The 20,639-nt window shown below is 36.2% G+C and overlaps 1 protein-coding gene across 1 annotated transcript in view; it reads right to left on the bottom strand.

Annotated features, from left to right (window-relative positions):
- Window positions 1-20,148, bottom strand: part of DNAJC5B (DnaJ heat shock protein family (Hsp40) member C5 beta) — a 58,243-nt gene extending 38,095 nt beyond the window's left edge. Inside the window, exon 1 of the mRNA XM_021688630.1 lies at window positions 20,030-20,148. Coding sequence (XP_021544305.1) covers window positions 20,030-20,148 — 119 coding nt within the window. The remainder of the gene's footprint in view (window positions 1-20,029) is intronic.
- Window positions 20,149-20,639: the final 491 nt, after the last annotated feature.

Here is a 20,639-nt window from a genome sequence, read left to right as displayed (position 1 = left end):
TACTGAACTCTGACATCAAGGGAGAAGAACTGAGATGTAGAAGAAATGGCCATACAAACCCTGTCTCCTACTTCCAACGGCAGCACCCACCCCTGGTCCTAGTCAAAGCCCTTAGCAGGCACTTGCTCTCTGTAGGCCTTCTACCTGCTGTCTGACAGCTCAAGTGCTGGTGATAGTGAATTGTGTCAAGGCTGCAAACAGTTCCTAGCAATTTCCAGTGGTGGTCCAGCCTGAAAATTCTTGTAGGGTCCCCAGTGTCTTTATCTTTTAGGTTTCTCAGTGCAAAAATATATAGTTTAACTCCCTGATACATCCTTGTGTTAAGCGTTCACTTTCTTGTTCTCCCTAAACCCATTTTTTAAACTTACCAGGACCTATTCTTCCAGACTGCCAGCCTCACTGACTTAATTTCCTTAACTACACAGTCTGAACCTTGTGGTCATGTGCTTCAGTGCCACTCAAATCAAATGATTCACTTCTATAAATGTTTGGATTTCCTGTCATACCGCCAAGGAAATTAGTCTTCCACCGCTTCCACTCCCATTTCTGGGATGACCAACATTGCTGGAGAAAATTGCACAACCATGCAAACTGAGGCCAATAGAGACCTACAATTTTCTACATCAGCTGGTCTGCTAAGCTGCTTGCCAATCCTTTTGCTTGGCCTCCATAAGTTCCCTCTCAAGTCTCTGTAGCAGTTATTCCAACTTTTACAACTTCTCTTTGATTCCTCTTCCTCATTCCCTCACCCCTCTCAACAAGAAACCTCATTTCCTACTTCAAAAGAGGTAAAAATGCTCATTAGAAGGAAATAATTCTGCGTGATTGTGCCATCTTTCCCTCTTCTTTTTATTTGGAGGGAAGAAGAACCTCTTCTCTTTAAGATTAACCTCGCCAGTGTTTTCTAGGATCTACCTGTGCATCTTCCCAAATCCCGGTCCATCAGTCATCAATCCCTACCCTGCCCTCAACTCCAGTATCTTCAATAATCTCTGTTTGTCTTCAGCAAGCAAACATACCCCATCATTTTTTTAAAAAGGTAAACTATATTTATGTCCTCCCCTGCCCTTCAAATTATTGAATTATTTCCTCCTTCCCTTCTTCATAACACTTTTTCAAAGCATAGTTTACACAAAAAGGTTGCATCCTCAGTATCTATTCTCTCTTCAACCCACTGTAATCTGATTTCTTGCTCTCCATTTCATCATCCTAACTGAAGCCTTCATTCTACTTGACCTCTCTATAAGGTTTGTTGACCACACCTTCTTTTCCCTTGGTTTCCAAGATGTCTTCCTGATTCTTACCCTGTCCTGACCGGGAGGCTAGACAAGGCAGTGCAGACATATGTGGGTCCCTTGAGGCCAAGGCTGGCAGGACTATTATCCAAAGGGACCAGTGCACCAAAAGCAAGTGAGTATTCAAACACCAGGTAAGGATAGGGCAGACAAAGAACTGGGAAGCCAGGAGCAGGAACTTGAGAGTAAAGTGGACATGTCAGATACAGGATTTTAATCACTCTCCATAAACCAAAGGAAGGTCACTTCTCATAAAAAGGACCAGGAACAGAATAGGCAATCTGGCTGTGTTGCTATAGTCACCTATGTTTATCATTTCTCTTGTGCTCACCAGTTAAATCAGTAGTTTTCAACATCTGATGCTCAGAATCATCTGTGAATGGGATGTTGTTTTTAAAAAACTCATGTGTCATGGCTCTACTATTAGAGGTTCTAATTCTGTAGGTCTGGGACATCTGTATGCTTGCAAAAGCTCCACAGTTGATTTGGCTGTGCACCAAAGTCTGGTTTTGAAGTTTTACTGTTATTCTATTTAACACATCTTTCTCTCTTTCCTTCCTCTCCTTTCCTCTTTTCTTTCCTTTTTCCTTCCTTCCTTCCTTCCTCTCTTTCTTCCACTCTTTCTTTTCTTTTCTTTTCTTTCTTTCTTTCTTTCTTTCTTTCTTTCTTTCTTTCTTTCTTTCTTTCTTTCTCTTTCTTTCTCTTCATTCCTTCCTTAATTGTGGTAAAAAAAAAAAAACAAACAACAAACCTATAACATAAAATTACCATCTTGATCACTTTAAAGTGTACAGATCAGTAGCATTAGCTATATTCACGTTGCTGTGCAACAGAGCTCTAGAACTTTTTTTACCTTGCAAAGCTGAAGCTGAAGCTCTGTATCTGTTGAACAACTTCCCATTTCCTCCTCCCCACTCCCAACCCCTGGAAACCACAATTCTAACTTTGTTTCAATGAATTTGAGTAGATAGAACTTTGTTTTTGTTGTTTTGTTTTGTTTTGTTGTTTTTAAAAATATACTACTGAATTGCCAACTTCCAAGCTATTTAACACTTTCTTAACAACTTTTTTTGGAATGCTATTAATTTTTTGATGCTTTTTTTCCCATGGTAGTTTAACATATTTTATAATATTTATGGCAAAGCATCGTGTACACATATCATCATGTTGTGGCAATTTGATCTTTATTAAAAGTAGCCTGCTCCTTTTGTTTTATTTATTTTATTTTATTTTTTATTTTTTTTAAAGATTTTATTTATTTATTTGACAGAGAGAGACACAGCGAGAGAGGGAACACAAGCAGGGGGAGTGGGAGAGGGAGAAGCAGGCTCCCCGCAGAGCAGAGAGCCCGATGCGGGACTCGATCCCAGGACCCTGGGATCATGACCTGAGCTGAAGGCAGTCGCTTAACCAACTGAGCCACCCAGGCGCCCTTGTTTTATATTTTTATACAGGAGTTATTTATTTTATAACTGAAAGTTTGTACCTTTTGACCATCCTTTAGCCATTTTACTCCCACCCTTTGCCTTTGGCAACCACCAATCTGTTCTCTGCATCTATGAGTTTTTTCTTTTTTTTAGATTCCACATGTAAGTGAGATCATAAGATATTTGTCTTTCTCTGTGTGACTTATTTCGCTTTGGATAATGTCCTGAAATTTCTCCATATTGTTGTAAATGATAGGATTTCCTTCCTTTTTATGGCTTGATAACATTCCATTGTATATATGCCACATTTTCTTTATCGATTCATCCATCAGTGGACACTTAGGTTGTTTCTATGTCTTGGCTATTGCAAATAATGTTGCAATAAATACAGAGGTACATATATCTTTTCTAGGTGGTTTTTTCATTTCCCTCAGATAAATACCCAGAAGTGGAATGGGCACTTAGGTTCTTTCTATGTATTGGCTATTGCAAATAATGCTGCAATGAATACAGAGGTACATATATCTTTTCCAGATGTTTTTTTCATTTCCTTCAGATAAATACCCAGAAGTGGAATTGCTGGATCATATAGTAGTTATAGTAGTTTTATTTTTTATTTTATGAGGACCCTCTATAATGTATTCCATAGTGACTTCACCAATTTACATTCCCACCAACAGTGCACAAGGTTCCCTTTTCTCCATATCATCACCAACACTTATCTTTTGTCTTTTTTTAAATTTTTTTTTTAAGATTTTATTTATTTGCGAGAGAGAGAATGAGAGACAGAGAGCATGAGAGGGAGGAGGGTCAGAGGGAGAAGCAGACTCCTGCTGAGCAGGGAGCCTGATGTGGGACTCGATCCCGGGACTCCAGGATCATGACCTGAGCCGAAGGCAGTCGCTTAACCAACTGAGCCACCCAAGCGCCCTATCTTTTGTCTTTTTGATACTAGCCGTTATGACAGGCATGAGGTGATATCAGTGTTTTTGATACACAATATTATATTAGTTTCAGGTATACAACATCATGATTCGACAACTTGATATGTTATGCTCACCACAAGTGTAGCTACAATGGTATTACAATACCATGGACTATTTCCCTACAGTATACCTTTCATCTCCCTGATTTATTCATTCCATAACTGGAAGCCTCTACTTTCCCCTTTACCCATTTTTCCCATTCTGCCCCTCTACCCCCCAGCAACCATCAGTTTGTTTTCTGTATTTATGGGTCTGTTTCTGCTTTTGGTTTTTTGTTTGTTGTTTGGTTTGTTTTTTAGATTCCACATATAAGCAAAATCACAGTATTTGTCTTTCTCTGTTTAACTTTTTTCACTAAGCATAGTACCCTCTAGGTCCATCCATATTGTTGCAAATGGCAAGATCTCATTCTTTCTTATGGCTGAGTAATATTCCATTATAGTATATATACATGTATACATGACCTAATACATGCATATATACCACTATATATATATATATACACACACACACATACACACCACATCTTCTTTATCCATTCATCTATTGATGAACACTTGGGTTGCTTCCATATCTTGCCTACTGTAAATAACTATAATAAATAGTGGTTCATATCTTTTCAAATTATTGTTTTCATTTTCTTTGAACAAATACCCAGTAGTGGAATTGCTGGATCATATGGTATTTCTATTTTTAATTTCTCAAGGAACCTCCTCCATACTGTTTTCCACACTAGCTGCACCAATTTACATTCCCACCAGTAGTGCACAAGCGTTTTCTTTTTTCCTTACCAATACTTGCTATTTCTTGTCTTTTGTGTTCTAGTCATTTTGACAAGTGTTAGGTGATATGTCATTGTAGTTTTGATTTGCATTTCCCTGATGATTAGTGATGCTGACTATCTTTTCATGTGTCTGTTGGCCATTTGTATGTCTTCTTTGGAAAAATGTCTGTTTAGATACTCTGCCTATTTTTAATTGGATTATTTGTTTTTTGGTGTGGTGTTATATAAGTATTTATAGATTTGGGATATTAACCCCTTATCCAATATGTCATTTGTGACTATCTTTTCCCATTCAATAGGTTGCCCTTTCACTCTGTGGATGGTTTCCTTCCCTGTGCAAAAACTTCTTATTTTGCTATAGTCTCAGTAGTTAATTTTTGCTTTTGTTTCCCATACCTGAGGAAACATCCCATATGTGGAAAAATGTTGCTAAGGCCCATGTCAAAAAGATTTCTGCCAGGGCTCTGGGTGGCTCAGTCATTAAGCGTCTGCCTTCGGCTCAGGTCATGATCCCAGGGTCCTGGGATGGAGCCCTGCGTTCAGGCTCCCTGCTCCACGGGAGGCCTGCTTCTCCCTCTCCCACTCCTCTTGCTTGTGTTCCCTCTCTTGCTTTGTCTCTCTCTGTCAAATAAATAAAAAATCTTAAAAAAAAAAAAAGATTACTGCCTATTTTCTTTTAGGAGTTTTATGATTTCACGTCTTATATTTAGGTCTTTAATTCACTTTGAGTTTATTTTTGTGTATGGCTTGAGAAAGTGGTCCAGTTTCATTCTTTTGCATGTAGCTGTCCAGTTTTCCCAGGACCATTTATTGAAGAGACTGTCTTTCCCATTGTATATTTTTGCCTCCTTTGTCGTAGATTAATTGACCATATAAGCATGGGTTTATTTCTGGGCTCTCTATTCTGTTCTCTTGATCTATGTGTCTTATTTTTGTGCCAGTACCATACTGTTGATTACTACAGCTTTGTAGTATATCTTGAAATCTGGGATTATGGTATCTCCAGTTCTGTTCTTCTTTCTCAAAATTGGTTTGGCTATTGGGGGGTCTTCTGTAGTTCATATAAATTTTAGTATTATTTGTTCTGGTTCTGTAAAAAGTTCTGTTGGCATTTTGATAGGGATTACACTCAATCTGTAGATTGCTTTGGGTAGTATGGGCATTTTAACCATATTAATTCTTCCAATCCATTAACATGGTATATCATTTTTTTGTTTTTTGTTTTTTAAGTAGGCTCCACATGCAGCCTGGAGCCCAATGTGGGGCTTGATCAGGGTCATGAGATCAAGCCCTGAGTGGAAATCAAGAGTTGGACACTCAACTGACTGAGCCACCCAGGTGGCCCCCCATGAACATGGTATATGTTTCCATTTGTTTGTGTCATCTTTAATTTTTTTCATCAGTGTTTTATCATTTTCAAAGTACAGGTCTTTCACCTTCTTGGTTAGGTTTATTCCTAGATTTTGGGGCGCTTTTTGGTGCTATTTTAAATGGAATTGTTTTCTTAATTTCTCTTTCTGCTACTTTATTATCACTGTGGTTTTGATTTGCATTTTCCCAATGATTAGTGATGAGAATCTTTTCCTATACCTGTTGGCCATCTGTATGTCTTCTTTGGAAAATTGTCTATTCAGATCCTCTGCCCATTTTTAAATTAGATTGTTTGGTTTTTTGCTATTGAGTTTTATGTTTTCTTTATATATTTTGGATATTAATCCCTTAGTGGATATTTGCAAATATTTTTTCTCAATAGGTAAGTTGCCTTTTCATTTTGTTGATGGTTTCCTTTGCTATACAAAAGCTTTTGGGGCACCTGGGTGGCTCAGTTGGTTAAGTGTCTGCCTTCAGCTCAGGTCATGATCCCAGGTCCTGGGATCAAGCCACACATCAGGCTCCTTGCTGGGCGGGAAGCCTGCTTCTCCTTCTCCCTCTGCCTGCCACTCCCCCTGCTTGTGTGCACCTCCTCTCTCTCTCTCTGTCAAATAAATAAATAAAATCTTTAAAAAACAAAACAAAACAAAAACAAAAACAAAAGCTTTTTAGTTAGATGTATCCCGCTTGTTTATTTTTGCTCTAGTTGCCTTTGCTTTTGTTGACAAATCCAGAAAGCATCACCAAGATCCATGTCTATGGATTTGATTACTACAGCTTTGTAGTATATCTTGAAATCTGGGATTATGGTATCTCCAATTCTGTTCTTCTTTCTCAAAATTGGTTTGGCTATTGGGGAGTCTTCTGTAGTTCATATAAATTTTAGTATTATTTGTTCTGGTTCTGTAAAAAGTTCTGTTGGCATTTTGATAGGGATTGCACTCAATCTGTAGATTGCTTTGGGTGGTATGGGCACCACCTAAGTTTTCTTCTAGGCTTTTTATGACTTTAAGTCTTACATTCAAATCTTTAATCCAATTTGAGGTAATTTTTGTATATGGTGTAAGGTAGTGGTCAAGTTTCATTCTTTTGCATGTAGCTGTGTAGTTTCCCCAGCACCATTCACCATTTATTGAAGAGACTGTCCTTTCCCCATTGTATATTCTTGCTTCTTTTGTCATAAGTTACAAATTGTTTCTTTATATGACTGAATAATATTCTATTATATGGATGTACCACATTTTGTTTATCCATCCATCAGTTAATGGACATTTAGGTTGTTTTCATTTTTGGCTATTATGAATAATGCTATTATGAATGTTCATGTACAAGGTTTTGTGTGAATGTTTTCAGTTCTCTTGGGAATATACTTAGGCACACAACTGTTGGGTGATATGATAACTCTATATTTAACTTTTTGAGAAATTACTAGACTATTTTTCACAGTGGATGTAGCATTTTACATTCCTACCAGAAATGTATGAGCAGTCTAATTTCTCTATATCCTTCCCAACATTTTTTTAATGGTAGCCAACCTACTAAAAGTGAAGCGGTGTCTTATTGGGGTTTTGATGTGCATTTTCCTGATGAGTAATGTTGATTTTAATCAAGTGATTATTGGCAACTTGTATATCTTCTTTGGAAAACTGTCTATTCAAACACTTTGCCCATTTTTTTTTGAAAGACCTATACTCTTAAAACTTTATTTTTTATTTTTTTAAACTTTATTTTTTCTAATTTTATTTTATTATGTTATGTTAGTCGCCATACAGCACTTTGCCCATTTTTAAATTGAGTTGTCTTTTTATTGTTGAGTTGTAAGTATTCTTTATATATTCTGGATATTAAACACATATTAGATGTCTGATTTGAATATTTTCTACAGTTCTGTGAGCTTTTTATTTTCCTAAAAGAGTCCTTTGGTGCACAACAGTTATTAATTTTGATGAAGTCCAGTTTATCTGTTTCCTCTTTTGTATCATATTTTAAAAAACAGTTGCTTAATCTAAGGTCTTAAAGATTTGTACCAATGTTTCCTTCTGATTTTTGTAGTTTTAGGTCTTTGATGCATTTTGATTAAGTTTTATATAAGGTGTGAGGTAGAAGACCAAATTCATTCTTTTCCATGTGGATATCCAGTTATTCCAGCACTATTTGTTGAAAAGATTTTTCTTTCTCTCATGGAATGGTTTTGGCATCCTTATTGAGATTCACTTGTCTATAGATGTATGGGTTAATTTCTGAACTTTTAATTCTATTCCATTGATTTTTGTATCTGTCTTTATGCCAGTACCACACTGTTTTTATTACTAAAATTTTGTAATAAGTTTTGAAATCAGGAAATGTTGAATCCTGCAACTTCATCTTTTTCAAGATTCTGTTTTGTTATTCTAGGTTCTTTGCATTTCATTTCCATGTGAATTTTAGGATCAATTTATCCAATCCTGCAAAAAAAGGTAGTTGGAATTTTGATAAGATTGCATCAAATATGTAGATTCATCTTAATAATATTTAGTCTTACAATCTGTGAACATGGGATGTCTTTCCATGTATTTAGGCCTTTAATTTCTTTCAACAATGTTTTGTAGTTTTCAGTGTAAGTCTTTTACTTCCTTGGTTAAATTTTTGCCTAAGTATTTTATTCTTTTAGATGTTATTGTGAATAGAATTCTTTTCTTAATCTTATTTTTGGATTGTGCTAGCATATAGATTTTTGTATATTGAACTTAAGTCCTAAAACTTTGCTGAACTCATTTGTTAGCTCTAGTTGTGTGTGTATGTGCACACTGGTATGTATTCAGTATGTTTTTCTATGTATAAGATCATGTCATCTGTAAATAGATTTAGTTTTCTTTCTTTCCTATCTGGACTCCTTTTATTTCTTATTCTTGCTGAATTGCCTTAGTATGAATTCCAATACACCATTGAAGGAAGTAGTGAGAGAAGACATTCCTACCTTGGTTCAGATCTTAGGGGGAAAGTTTTCAATCTTTAACCCTTAAATATGAAGATAGCTATGGGTTTTTTATAGATGCCCCTTATCAAGTTGAGAAAATTCCCTTCTATTGCTAGTTTGTTGAGTATTTTTATCATGAAGGGGTACTGGTTTTGTCAAAAGCCTTTTCTGCATCTATCAAGATGAATATGCCATTTTTTTCTCTAGTCTTTTTTTTTTTAAGATTTATTTATTTAATTTAATGAGAGAGGGAGTGAGCAGGGGGAGGGGCAGAGGGAGAGGGAGAGAGAGAGTCTCCAGCAGAATCCCCACTGATCATGTAGCCCAATGTGGGGCTGAATTTCAGGACGTTGAGATCATGACCTGAGTTGAAATCAGGAGTCAGATGCTTAATGGAGCCCCCCAGGTGCCCTATTCTCTATTCTACTAATATGGTAAAATACATTGATTTGCATATATTGACCCAACTTTATATTCTTAGAATAAATGATACTTGTCATGGTGTATCATCTTTTTAATATGTTGTTGAATTCAGTTTGCTACTATTTTGTTGAGGATTTCTGCATCTATATTCATAAGATTGATTATCCTGTACTTATCTGGTGATGTCTTTAACTTTAATATCAGGGTAACCCTGGCTTTATAGAAGAAGTTAGGATATGTCCTCTCTCCTACTTTTTTGGAAGAACTTGAGAAAGCATTATTGTTATTTTTCCTCCTTCTCCTTCTCCTTGGTAGAATTCACCAGTGAAGCCACCTGGATAGGGACTTTTCATTGTTGGATATATTTTTTTGATTATGGACTCAATCTTCACATTTTATAGATCTATTTAGATTTTCTATTTCTTCTTGAGTGAATTTGTTAGTTTGTGTGTTTCTAAGAATTTGTTCATTTTATCTAGGTTGTCCATTTTATTTTATTTTATTTTATTTCTTTTCTTTTCTTTTATTATTTATTTTATTTTATTTTATTTTATTGTGTTATATTAGTCACCATACAGTACGCCATTAGTTTTTGGTGTAGTGTTCCGTGATTCATTGTTTGCGTATAACACCCAGTGCTCCATGCAATACATGCCTTCCTTAATACCCATCACCGGGCTAACCCAGCCCCCCAGCCCCCTCCTCTCTAAAACCCTCAATTTATTTCTCGGAGTCCATAGTCTCTCATGGCTTGTCTCCCCCTCTGATTTCCCCCCCTTCAAACTCAACACCCAAAAAACAAATAATCAAGTCAATAAATGGGCAGAAGACATGAACAGACACTTCTCAAAAGAAGACATACAAATGGCTAACAGACACATGAAAAAATATTCATCATCATTAGCCATCAGGGAAATTCAAATCAAAACCACGTTGAGATACCACCTTACACCAGTTAGAATGGCAAAAATTGACAAGGCAAGAAACAAGAAATGTTAGAGAGGTTGTGGAGAAAGGGGAACCCTCTTACAGTGTTGGTGGGAATGCAAGTTGGTAGGTTGTCTAATTTTATTGGTAAGCAATTGTTCATAGTATTCTTTTATAATTTTTTTTCTTGTAAGGTCAGTTGTAATGTCCCTGTGCTTTTATTCCTTATTTTAGTAATTTGAGTTTCCTCTTTCTTTTGGTCAGTTTAGGTAAAAAATTGTCAATCTTGTTAGTGTTTTCAAATAACAAGCTTTTGGTTGTGTGGATTTTCTCATTCTTTTATTCTCTATTTCACTTATTTTCACTCTAATCTTCACTATTCTTTTTTCCCTCATGCTTTTTGTCTAGTTTGTGATTCTTTTCCTAGTTTCTTAAAGTGGAAGATTAGGTTATTTGAGATCTTTCTTCCTTTTTAATGTAGGCATTTGCTATTCTAAGTTCCCTTCTGAGAATTACTTTCACTGCATCCCATAGTTTTTGTATGGTGTGTTTTTGCTTTCATTGATTTCAAAGTATTTTCCAATTTCCCTTGTGATTTCTTCTTTGATGCGTTAGTTATTTAGGAGTGTGTTGTTTAATTTCTACACGTTTCTGAATTTTCCAAATTTCCTTCTGTTATTGATTTCAAATTTCATTCCATTGTAGCCAGAGAACACACTTCGTTTGACTTAAATGTTTCTGAATTTATTGATACCTGTTTTGTGGCCAAACATATGGCTTAACATGGAGAATGTTCCATATGCACTTGTGTTATTGGGTAGAGTGTTCTATAGATGTACAGTAGTTCTAACTGGTATATGGCATTGTACAAGTCTTCTGTTTCCTTGCCGATTTTCTGTCTAGTTGTTCTGTTCACTATTGAAAGTGAGGTATTGAAGTCTCCAATTACTACTGTTGAACCATCTGTCCTTCCTTTCAATTCTTCAGTTTTTTCTGCATGTATTTTGGGGTTCTGTTTGTTGTTAGGCACATATTTGTTTCTAATTGCTACATATTCTTAAAGGATTGACTTTAAAAAAAAAATGTCCTCTTTTGTTTCTGATAACTTTATCTTAAAGTTTATTTTGTCTGATACTAGTATAGCCACTCCAGCTCTCTTTGGATTACTACTTCCATATAATATTTTTGTCCGTACTTTCACTGTCATCCTATTTGTCTTTGAATCTAAGATGAGTGTTTCTAGAGACAGCATACAGTTGGATCATTTTATAAAAATCCACTTGCCAATCTCTGTCTTTTAGTTTGAGAGTTTAATCCATTTATATTTAAAGTAATTCCTGATAAGGAAGGACTTTTGCCATTTTTCTATTTGTATCTTTTTTTTTTTTTTTAAGTAGACTCCATGACCAGCGTGGATCCCAATGCAGGGCTTTAACTTATGACCCTGAGATCAAGACCTGAGCCAAAATCAAGAGTTGAACACTTAATCGACTGAGCCACCCAGGCACCCTTCTATTTGTATTCTTATATCTTTTTTGTTCAATTCTCCTATTATTATTATTGGCTTCTCTCCATTACTAGGAATGATATAATTCCTATATCATTTCTTTTATATATTTTTAAGGCTTTTTGTGTGTATGTGGTTACCCTTGGGATTACCATTAACATCTTTGAATATCTAGTTCATATTAATATGCTGTCAAAAGTATACAAAAACTTCTGTTATAGTTCCACCTCCCCAGAGTTTACAACTCTGCCTTAGCCTTTACTTCCAGCTATTGCTGCAAATTACATCCTTATACATTCTGTGTCATTCAACATAGATATATAATTATTGCTTAATGCAGTTGTCTTTTAAATCGGATAGAAAAAAGAGGATCTACAAACATATTTACCTGTGAAGTTGCTTTTACTGGTGTTCTCTGATTTTTCATGTAGATTCAAATTTTGGTCTAATGTTCATTTCACTCTGAAGGATTCCTTTTGGCATTTCGTATAGGAAAGGTCTGCCAATGACTCAGTTATTCATTTATCTAGAAATAAATGAATATCTCCTTCATTTTAGATGGATAATTTTGCTACATATAGAATTTTTGGTTGACATATTTTCTTTCAATGCTTTGACTATATATCATCCCACTGCCTTCTGGCTTCATGGTTTCTAATGAGAAATCAGTTGTTGATCTTATTGAGGATCCCTTATACATGATGAGTCACTTCTCTCTTGCTACTTGAAATATACTCTGACTTTGAATGGTTGGTTATGACATATCTCAGTGAAGATTTTCATGAGTTTATTCTACTTGGAGTTCATGGAACTTCTTGGATGTATAGATTAATATTTTTCATTGAATTGGAAAGGTTTCAGCCATTATTTAATCAGATATTCTTTCTGCCCCTTTCTCTCTTTCCACTCATTATATATATATGTGTGTATATATATATATATATATGAATGCATGATGCTATACTCAGGTCTCTTGGGATCTGTTCATTTTTCTTCATTCTTTTATCTTTATGTTACTCAGACTGTATAATCTTAATTGACCTATCTTCAATTTCACTGATTCTTTCTTCTGCCTGTTCAAATTACCTATTGAATTCCTCCAGTAAATTCTTCATTTCAGTTACTATACTTTTCAACTCCAGAATTTCTATTTTGGTTCCTTTATATAAATTCATTTTTTAATTGATATTCTGTATTTAGTGAGGTATCATTCTCAACCTTCCCTTCAGTTCTTTAGACATGGTTTCCTTTAGCCTTTAAACATATTTAGCTTATTTGAAGTTTTTGTCTAGCATGTCCAAATTTGGAGCATTCTCAAAGGCAGTTTCTATAGATCCCTCCTCCCCCCAATACAGACCTTACTTTCTTGTTTCTTTGCATGCCTCATATATTTTTTTGAAAACTGGACATTTTGAATATTATAATTTGGCAGCTCTGCAAATTAGACTCTCCCCTGTCCCCATGATTTTTAATTGTTGCTTATTGTAATTGTTTATTCAGTGACTTTTCTGATCTAATTTTGTAACATCTGTATTCTTAGTCATGTGTGGCCACTGAAGTCTCTGTTCCATTAGCTTACCAACTAAGGATTAGACAGAGATTTTCTTACCTAGAACCAAGAATCTCCCAGCCTTCACTGGTGGGCTTTGTATGTATGTTAGGACACATCTTCAATGCTGAGCCAGACAGTTTACAACTCTACCTTAGCCTTTACTTCCTGCTTGTACAGATCTACAAGGTCAGCCAGAATTGAGAACTTAGGGCTTTCGCAGGTCTTTCCTGAGTGTGTACAGCTGTGGGAAGGTGAGTAGCTTCTAGATTCCCAAAGATATGTCAGAACTAATTTCTTAATAGAAACTAGTATAGTTTCTAGGACAAGAATCAAGTCAATCTATTCCACTCACCACAGTCTCCCTTATTTTGCTTGTCTTTCTGTATGTATCTTTCAACCTTACTAAATCTAACTCTTTATAAGGTGAGCCCTTTAAGTGGTACAAATTACATGTATATAGATAGACATAGATACATAGATAGATATGTGTATTCATTTCTCACAGTATAATATAAATATGTATCCAAAACTAAATAGACATTGAGTGAATGAGTGAGTGGGAAAAAATTCATTGATCATAATGCTTCTAGTGCCCAGGAAAGAAATGAAGTTGTGTGAAGAACTAAGAGGCCCAAGTAGATTTGCTATGGAACAAGGGAGGTTATGCCGCTGACCTGAAAGATAACTCTGACATAGCCTCATATAATCTTCTTTTTAGTGGAAGGTTTTAGAATTCAGGAAACAAATTAGTACTGATAGAGATTAATTTCAATTTATCTTGTGAGCTTGAATCATCACTTTGCCTTGTAAATATTTACAATTCTTCTATTAGCTATGCATTCCCCTGACATTTACACTTTATTCATAAGCAGCCTCTGTTATGACCTATAATTGCTAATAAAGATGGGTAAAAGCACCACAGATTGGGGTTGCCACAGATCACTATGGAAATGACACTCTTTCCTGCTTCTTGTGAAAATAGCATTTGCCTCATGTTGGTCTACTCTGAGCAAACTCACCTCTTCAGAGGAGGATGATTTCCAGAAAGTTCCATGTGAAATTGAATGAAGTAGAAAAATCAAGTCCCTGATATCCTGTGAAAGGATATTTGGTACCTCATCGACAAGCTCATTCATGAGGCACAGAAACCCAGATGCTAATGTACAAAACTAGTTCACTCTGATTTTGTGGTTTTCTGAGGAGCTAAGAAAGGGCTAGATATTTGTCTCATTTCTCATCTAGTAGGCCAGCATTTTGTTAGGCTCTTGTACCCAAAATGCTAGGAAGACCAGTTGGCTTCCCTTTTTGGCATCTTAATTTTGTTTCTATCTAAATTAAAAAATGTACACATCAGTGTAAATAAAAACTAACATTTAAGTTGCATATGAGATTTTGAATACCCAAGACACATTTTCTATATTACATAACTGGCTCTATTTTCTCAGAGTTTTCCTTTCCTTATCCCCTAACTACATTTTACTTGAAGGTCTCACAGCCCTAAAAAAATGTACTGTGTCCCAATCTGAAACTATGGTCTTTCCTTGCTGAGCTGTCCCTTTCTTCACTGGGTCAGTGAATGACTTCCTGTTCAGCTAAGTGACAAAACATTTGAGAAAAGGTCCTGAAGAAGCTAAGAATATTAGTATGGAGAAACAGACATATACCCACAGGCAAAATCTATTTGTTGACCAATTCATTTTTGAATTTGGTAAATATTAGCTAGGACTAATGGAAGTGCAATGGAAGACAAAACATAATGCCTGCCCCGAGGGACTTGATGGAATGGGAAAGGCAGAAAAGAAGAGTGAATTACAACCTGTGAGGATTTCATGCTCTGATTGAACAGCACAGTGAGTTATGGAACATATAAAGGGCTGCAGGGAAGGCCCCCATAGGCCTTCTCTCCCAAATCAACCTAAATGGCTCCTTGTAATCATTTTGGGTATGATGTTTAGGTTTCCTTCTCTCTCTCTCTTTCCCGCCCTCCCTCCCTCTATCAATTAGATTCTAATTTTTTGCTTATATGTTCCTTAAAATAAATTTGAGAAATTGTCCTGTCAACATTTTTAACTTGGTATCTAAATTTTTTTTGTAAGATAAAACAGATGCAAAGGGTGTAATTTTCAGCATATTACAGACATTGGCATGTTAAAATAAAACAGTTGTAACACTATTTTAAATGTATTCAACAGAATTTAAATGTCACAGAATCTATACACACAATCACACATACACATACACACTCACTCTCACACATACATGTGCATGCATGCGTACACACACATTTCTTGGAGAGTCTTCTTACACCTATGCCCCGGCAAACTTTGAAGAATGCTTCCATAGGCCTCTTTCTCTGCTGCCTTATATATTCTTTGTGGTACCCAGTAACTGTGTGCCAGAACTTGGCTAAACACTTTACATGTATCATTTCTTTTAATCCTTAGCAACCCTCTGAAGTCAGTACTGTTTTCTGCATTTTACTGCATTTTACTTATGAAGAAAATGAGGCTAAGAGAAGAGGTTTGAATCCAGGTCTTTCTGACTTCATACCCTCTACTCTTAACTGCTGCTACTTTATACTTAAAATTCACTGCAACTGAGGGATTTTAGTGTTAAAATCAACATGGAACACCTTAAAGAGAATATATAACTCCTAGAACTCCCCAAACTGCTTTGCTTTTCTCCACAGCACTTACCAATATCTGATAGACTGTATATTTTATTTATTATTAAGCCTACCTGCTCCCCCAGCCCAGAATATAGGCTTCAGGAATATAGGGATTTCATCTCTTTTGTTTAATGCAATTTTCTCAGTGCCTAAAACAGTATTCAATAAATATTTGTTGAATAATGAACTAGACTTGTTGTTATAAAGCCATTAGGATTCTAAGAGATTCTAGACATACTACATGCTACATGCTCTGATCAGCCTTCCTGGCTTCATTATAAGTAGACAGCAGTATGAGGTATAGATCAACAATCTACTGTGTTTGGAGTGAAGGATTTTTATGTGCCAGTCAGTATCAAGAAAAGAAGGGTCTAATGACACACCTAAAGTGCATTTATTTATTTATTTATTTATTTGCCTCATTCAAGTTACCAAGGAGAACACAGAGTCAGGTAGCTTTGTTGTAGGGCTATGATAGGGATGCCATCTTTGAGCCATCACAGTGAGGGCTAGGAGTTTGGGGTATTCATGGCATGCTTGGAAGTTTGGTGGCTAGGGCCTCCCAGAAATCTCCCAGGGCTGAAGAGCCTTATTGTAATATTTTGGAGTATATTAGTTTGTATAGTTTTCTTAATGGTTGAGTATGTATATATAATTTATCACAGTCTACTGATATCAGTGTTTTACCAATCTAAGTACAGAAACTTTTCATTTAGGTTTTCTTGTCCTCCCCACTTTTAAATATCATTGTCTTGAGTATCAGATGATGTTAGAATTTTTGTGCCAATTGTCATATATAATTCAGAAAATTCATGAAGATGATAGTATATTGTATTTACCCATATTTCTGCATTTTCCATTGTTCTTTCTTCCTTCCTTAATGATGCAAGATTCCTTCCTTTATTATTTCTTTTGTAATATGTTCTTTAGCCATTCTTTAAGAGTAAATCTGGCTAAGTGACAAAATCTTTTAGTTTTCCTTCATGTGGGAATTTTTTTATTTTCCCTTAAATCCCTAGGTATAGTTTCCACAGATATAGAATTTGCAGTTGACAGTAATTTTCTTTCTTTTCTTTCTTGAAAAATTGTGTGCTACTTCTGGCCTCTGTTGTTTCAGATGAGAAATCTGTTGTCTTTTGAATAGGTATCCCTCTATAGGTAATGTCTTGTTTCTCTCTGGCTGCTTTCAAGATATTTTCTTTGTCTTTAGTTTTCAGAAATATAATTATGATGTGTCTGGGCATGGATTTCTTTGGATTTATCCTTTTAGGAATTCACTTAGCTGCTTGATCTGTGAATTTATATGTTTTGTTATATTTGGGAAATTTACAGTCATTATTTCTTTGAATACTCTTTCAGGCCCACTTTCTTTCTCCCCTTCTAGGACACCAGTTCTACTCTTTTGCTATGGTCTTATAGGTTCCTGAGGCTCTGTTTGTTCGTTTTCAGTTTATTTTCTCTCTTTTGTTCAGATTGGGTTAATTCTATGGATCTGTCTTCAACTTCACTGATTCTATCCTGTCAGTTGCACTCTACTATTGAGCTCTTCAAGGTATTTTTATTATTTCTGTTATTTTTCAGTCCTATAATTTCTATTGGTTCTGTTTTGTAATTCCTATTTCTCTGCTGAAATTTTCTATTTTTTTCACTTGTTTCAAAAGAATTTGTAATTGTTTGTTGAATTTTTCTTATGATAGTTACTTGTCAGATAATTCTAGTACCTGGTTCATCTCAGTGTGAGACTCAAAGGATTATCTTTTCTCATTCAAGTTGCAATTTTCTTGCTTGTTGTTTTTTGTATGATAAGTGATTTTAATTGTATCTGGGCATTTTGGCTATTAGGAGACTCTGGGTCCTACTTAAATTTTTCATTTTTACAGCTATTTACTCTGTATAGATTTAGCATATTGGTCATAGGCTCCTTTTGTGGGCTGTGGCTCCAATGACAGTCTAATTTTCAGAGCCTTGATGGTACTGTGTTTGTCTTCTTTGTCTCCTTTTCTGAGGCCCCACTGGTACTTGTTGGTATTAGCTGAGAAAGTAGAAGGAGCTTCCCAGGTTGAGTGGCTTGGTGCCATTATGTGGAGGAAGGAAATCTCCACGCTACAGAGACAAAAAGCAATTTTGGGGCTGGGTGCTTGTTGTGGAAGAATCCCACTTGCTCATTTCCCCTGTCAGGTGGAGTCTGGGTAGGAGAGAGGAGTCTCAGACTGGTGGGAAAGTTCTCTGGTAGGTTACTGTTAGGGGAACATTCAGTTGGTTCTTCTTGCTATTCTTCTGGGCTTGTCTAGAGTTGTTGGCAGGACTCTTGCTCAGTTCGGAGGAAGAATAAGGCTATCTGGCTGCCTTCTCTTGCTAGACTGGGCGTCAGGACAGGCTGGGCCTGGGTTACATTCTCTTGGATGGAGAATCATAACATGCCCTGCCACTGTGTTGTTCCCTTGGTCCTCTGGTCCCTAACTAATTCATCTTCCTCTTTCTACCTTTTAGGGTTCTTCTTTAGTTGTCTCTTGTGTTATTTCCAAGGCTTTTAGTCATGCTTGACAGGAAGGGGCAGAGAGAAACAAGTCTACACCATTTTGCTCAGATCAGAAGGTCTCTATATAAGCTTATATAGGCCTAAAATCTCTCTGGAAGGTACACAAAAAATTGTCTTCCCTGAGGAGGGACACTGGGGAATATGAGGTAGGAGGGAAACTTTTTTTTGTATATGTGTTTGCATGTTCTCATTTTAATCAGGTGACTATATTAGCTGTTCAAAAATAAAAATAAAATGTAAAAGAAGAAATCTAATTCAGCCTTGCTTTCAAGAGCACAACCAAGGATTACAACACTGGTCAAGTAGAGTATGGATTCAACAATTTGTAATTTTATTAAATTTCACTGACTTTTAATTTCACTATATTGTGACTGCTTTGATCCAGATCTCTGAATATAAGAATAATGTTCTCAGTGGATTTTCAGCCTGCTCATATATTTTGAATAACTTGCAGAATACAAATGTGTAATTTAGATAGAAGTAGATGCTTTTGGCAGCATACTAGCACCCTAATCAGCTGAAAAAAATGATATTTGTATGACATTAAAACAAAATTAATAGCAAGACACTGATTACATGAAAAGATTTTAGGTTGTAATTATTAAACTTGCAAACAACTCAGCATAATTAGTGCCTTAATTAGGATATGGTCTGAAATTTTAGCTTACAAAATTAATTGAGGCAATTAAAAGTCACATTTGTAAAGTGGATTTTAAAGCTTACAAGGTAGTTAGATATCACTTTTTTTCTCATTTTGGGAAGCATCTTTATAGGTAGAGTAAGCTTCCAGTGCAATTACTTTGATTCCAAACCCCCATTTCCAGCACAGTGTCTAAGCCTGAAGCCTTAAGAATCAAGTTTAGTAACTTTCAGCCAAGGGTATCTATACACAGAAGGTTGAGCAGCTCCCAGGCATACTCCTAAATAACTCTGGGGAGCAATGAAACAGCAAAGACTTTCTGTCCCCAGAACCTTAATTGAAATATAAACTAAAAGATTGATAGTGACTTTGGATCAAGCTCCTTGACCATTTTCACAGAACTATTTGGATCCAAATGGCAATTTTCACCTCTGTCATTTATTCTTCACACGCTTCTTGAAGGCATTAAAACTCCTGGTCATTCTCAGTGATCTGTGTCTTTCTTTCTCTGACACTGCAGGCCTAGAACACAGGCTTCCTTTTCCTAAGGCCCAAAATCATGAGAGCATTCTTTTAGAAAGTCAGTGTCGGGTGCCTGGGTGGCTCAGTTGGTTGGGCGACTGCCTTCGGCTCAGGTCATGATCCTGGAGTCCCTGGATCGAGTCCCGCATTGGGCTCCCTGCTCGGCGGGGAGTCTGCTTTGCCCTCTGACCCTATCCCCTCTCATGTGTTCTCTCTCAAATAAATAAATAAAATCTTTAAAAAAAAAAAAAGAGAAAGTCAGTGTCATACTTGTCTATTCCTAACTGCCTATGTTGTGGAACAGGGAACATGAGGTTCAAAACTACAATTGCTTGGTCTTGGCAAGAAGCTTATGTCTTTAATTGGGGGCACTTGCCTATCACAAAATATCACTAGTAGTACAAGAATGTCATCATTGAACTTTCTCTGTACCTGTAGGTTTTCTTAATTTCTTCATTTGATGCTCCCTTATGCAGACCAAGAATTTCATATAGAGCTTCTCCAGATGTAGACAAAGTCCGCTGTCTTTGGTTAGGTATGTTACATGCCATTTTCTCAGGCTGCAAAAGCAAAGAGGGGAAATAGCCATGAAGGTTATGCATACTGGGTCCCACTCTCTGAAGAGAAAGACAGTTTATCTTTAACCTTTTGTAAATGACAATCTGAAGTACATTTTTATGTCAGCCACAAAAGGAGAGGAGAAAAGGTTTAGGAGAGCCAAAAGTAGAGCTTCATGTCAGGGTGTTAAAGGCTACAAGCAGTCATGTAAATGGAGTATGACTTTGTCCACATGGTTATATAGAAGTGAAATGTTAAATAAATACCCAGCTAATTCAGAATTGTTGAAAATGAATCCTCACAGGTCAACATATGTAGATTCTTTTTTTTTTTTTTAAAGATTTTATTTATTTATTCGACAGAGAGAACACAAGCAGGGGGAGTGGGAGAGGGAGAAGCAGGCTTTCCGCCGAGCAGAGAGCCCGATGCGGGGCTCGATCCCAGGACTCTGGGATCATGACCTGAGCTGAAGGCAGACGCTTAA

Source organism: Neomonachus schauinslandi, chromosome 4 (assembly GCF_002201575.2).
Source record: "Neomonachus schauinslandi chromosome 4, ASM220157v2, whole genome shotgun sequence".
Lineage (NCBI taxonomy): Eukaryota > Metazoa > Chordata > Mammalia > Carnivora > Phocidae > Neomonachus > Neomonachus schauinslandi.
Note: the sequence above shows the minus strand (reverse complement) of the source record. Positions and strands in the feature narration are given on the sequence as shown.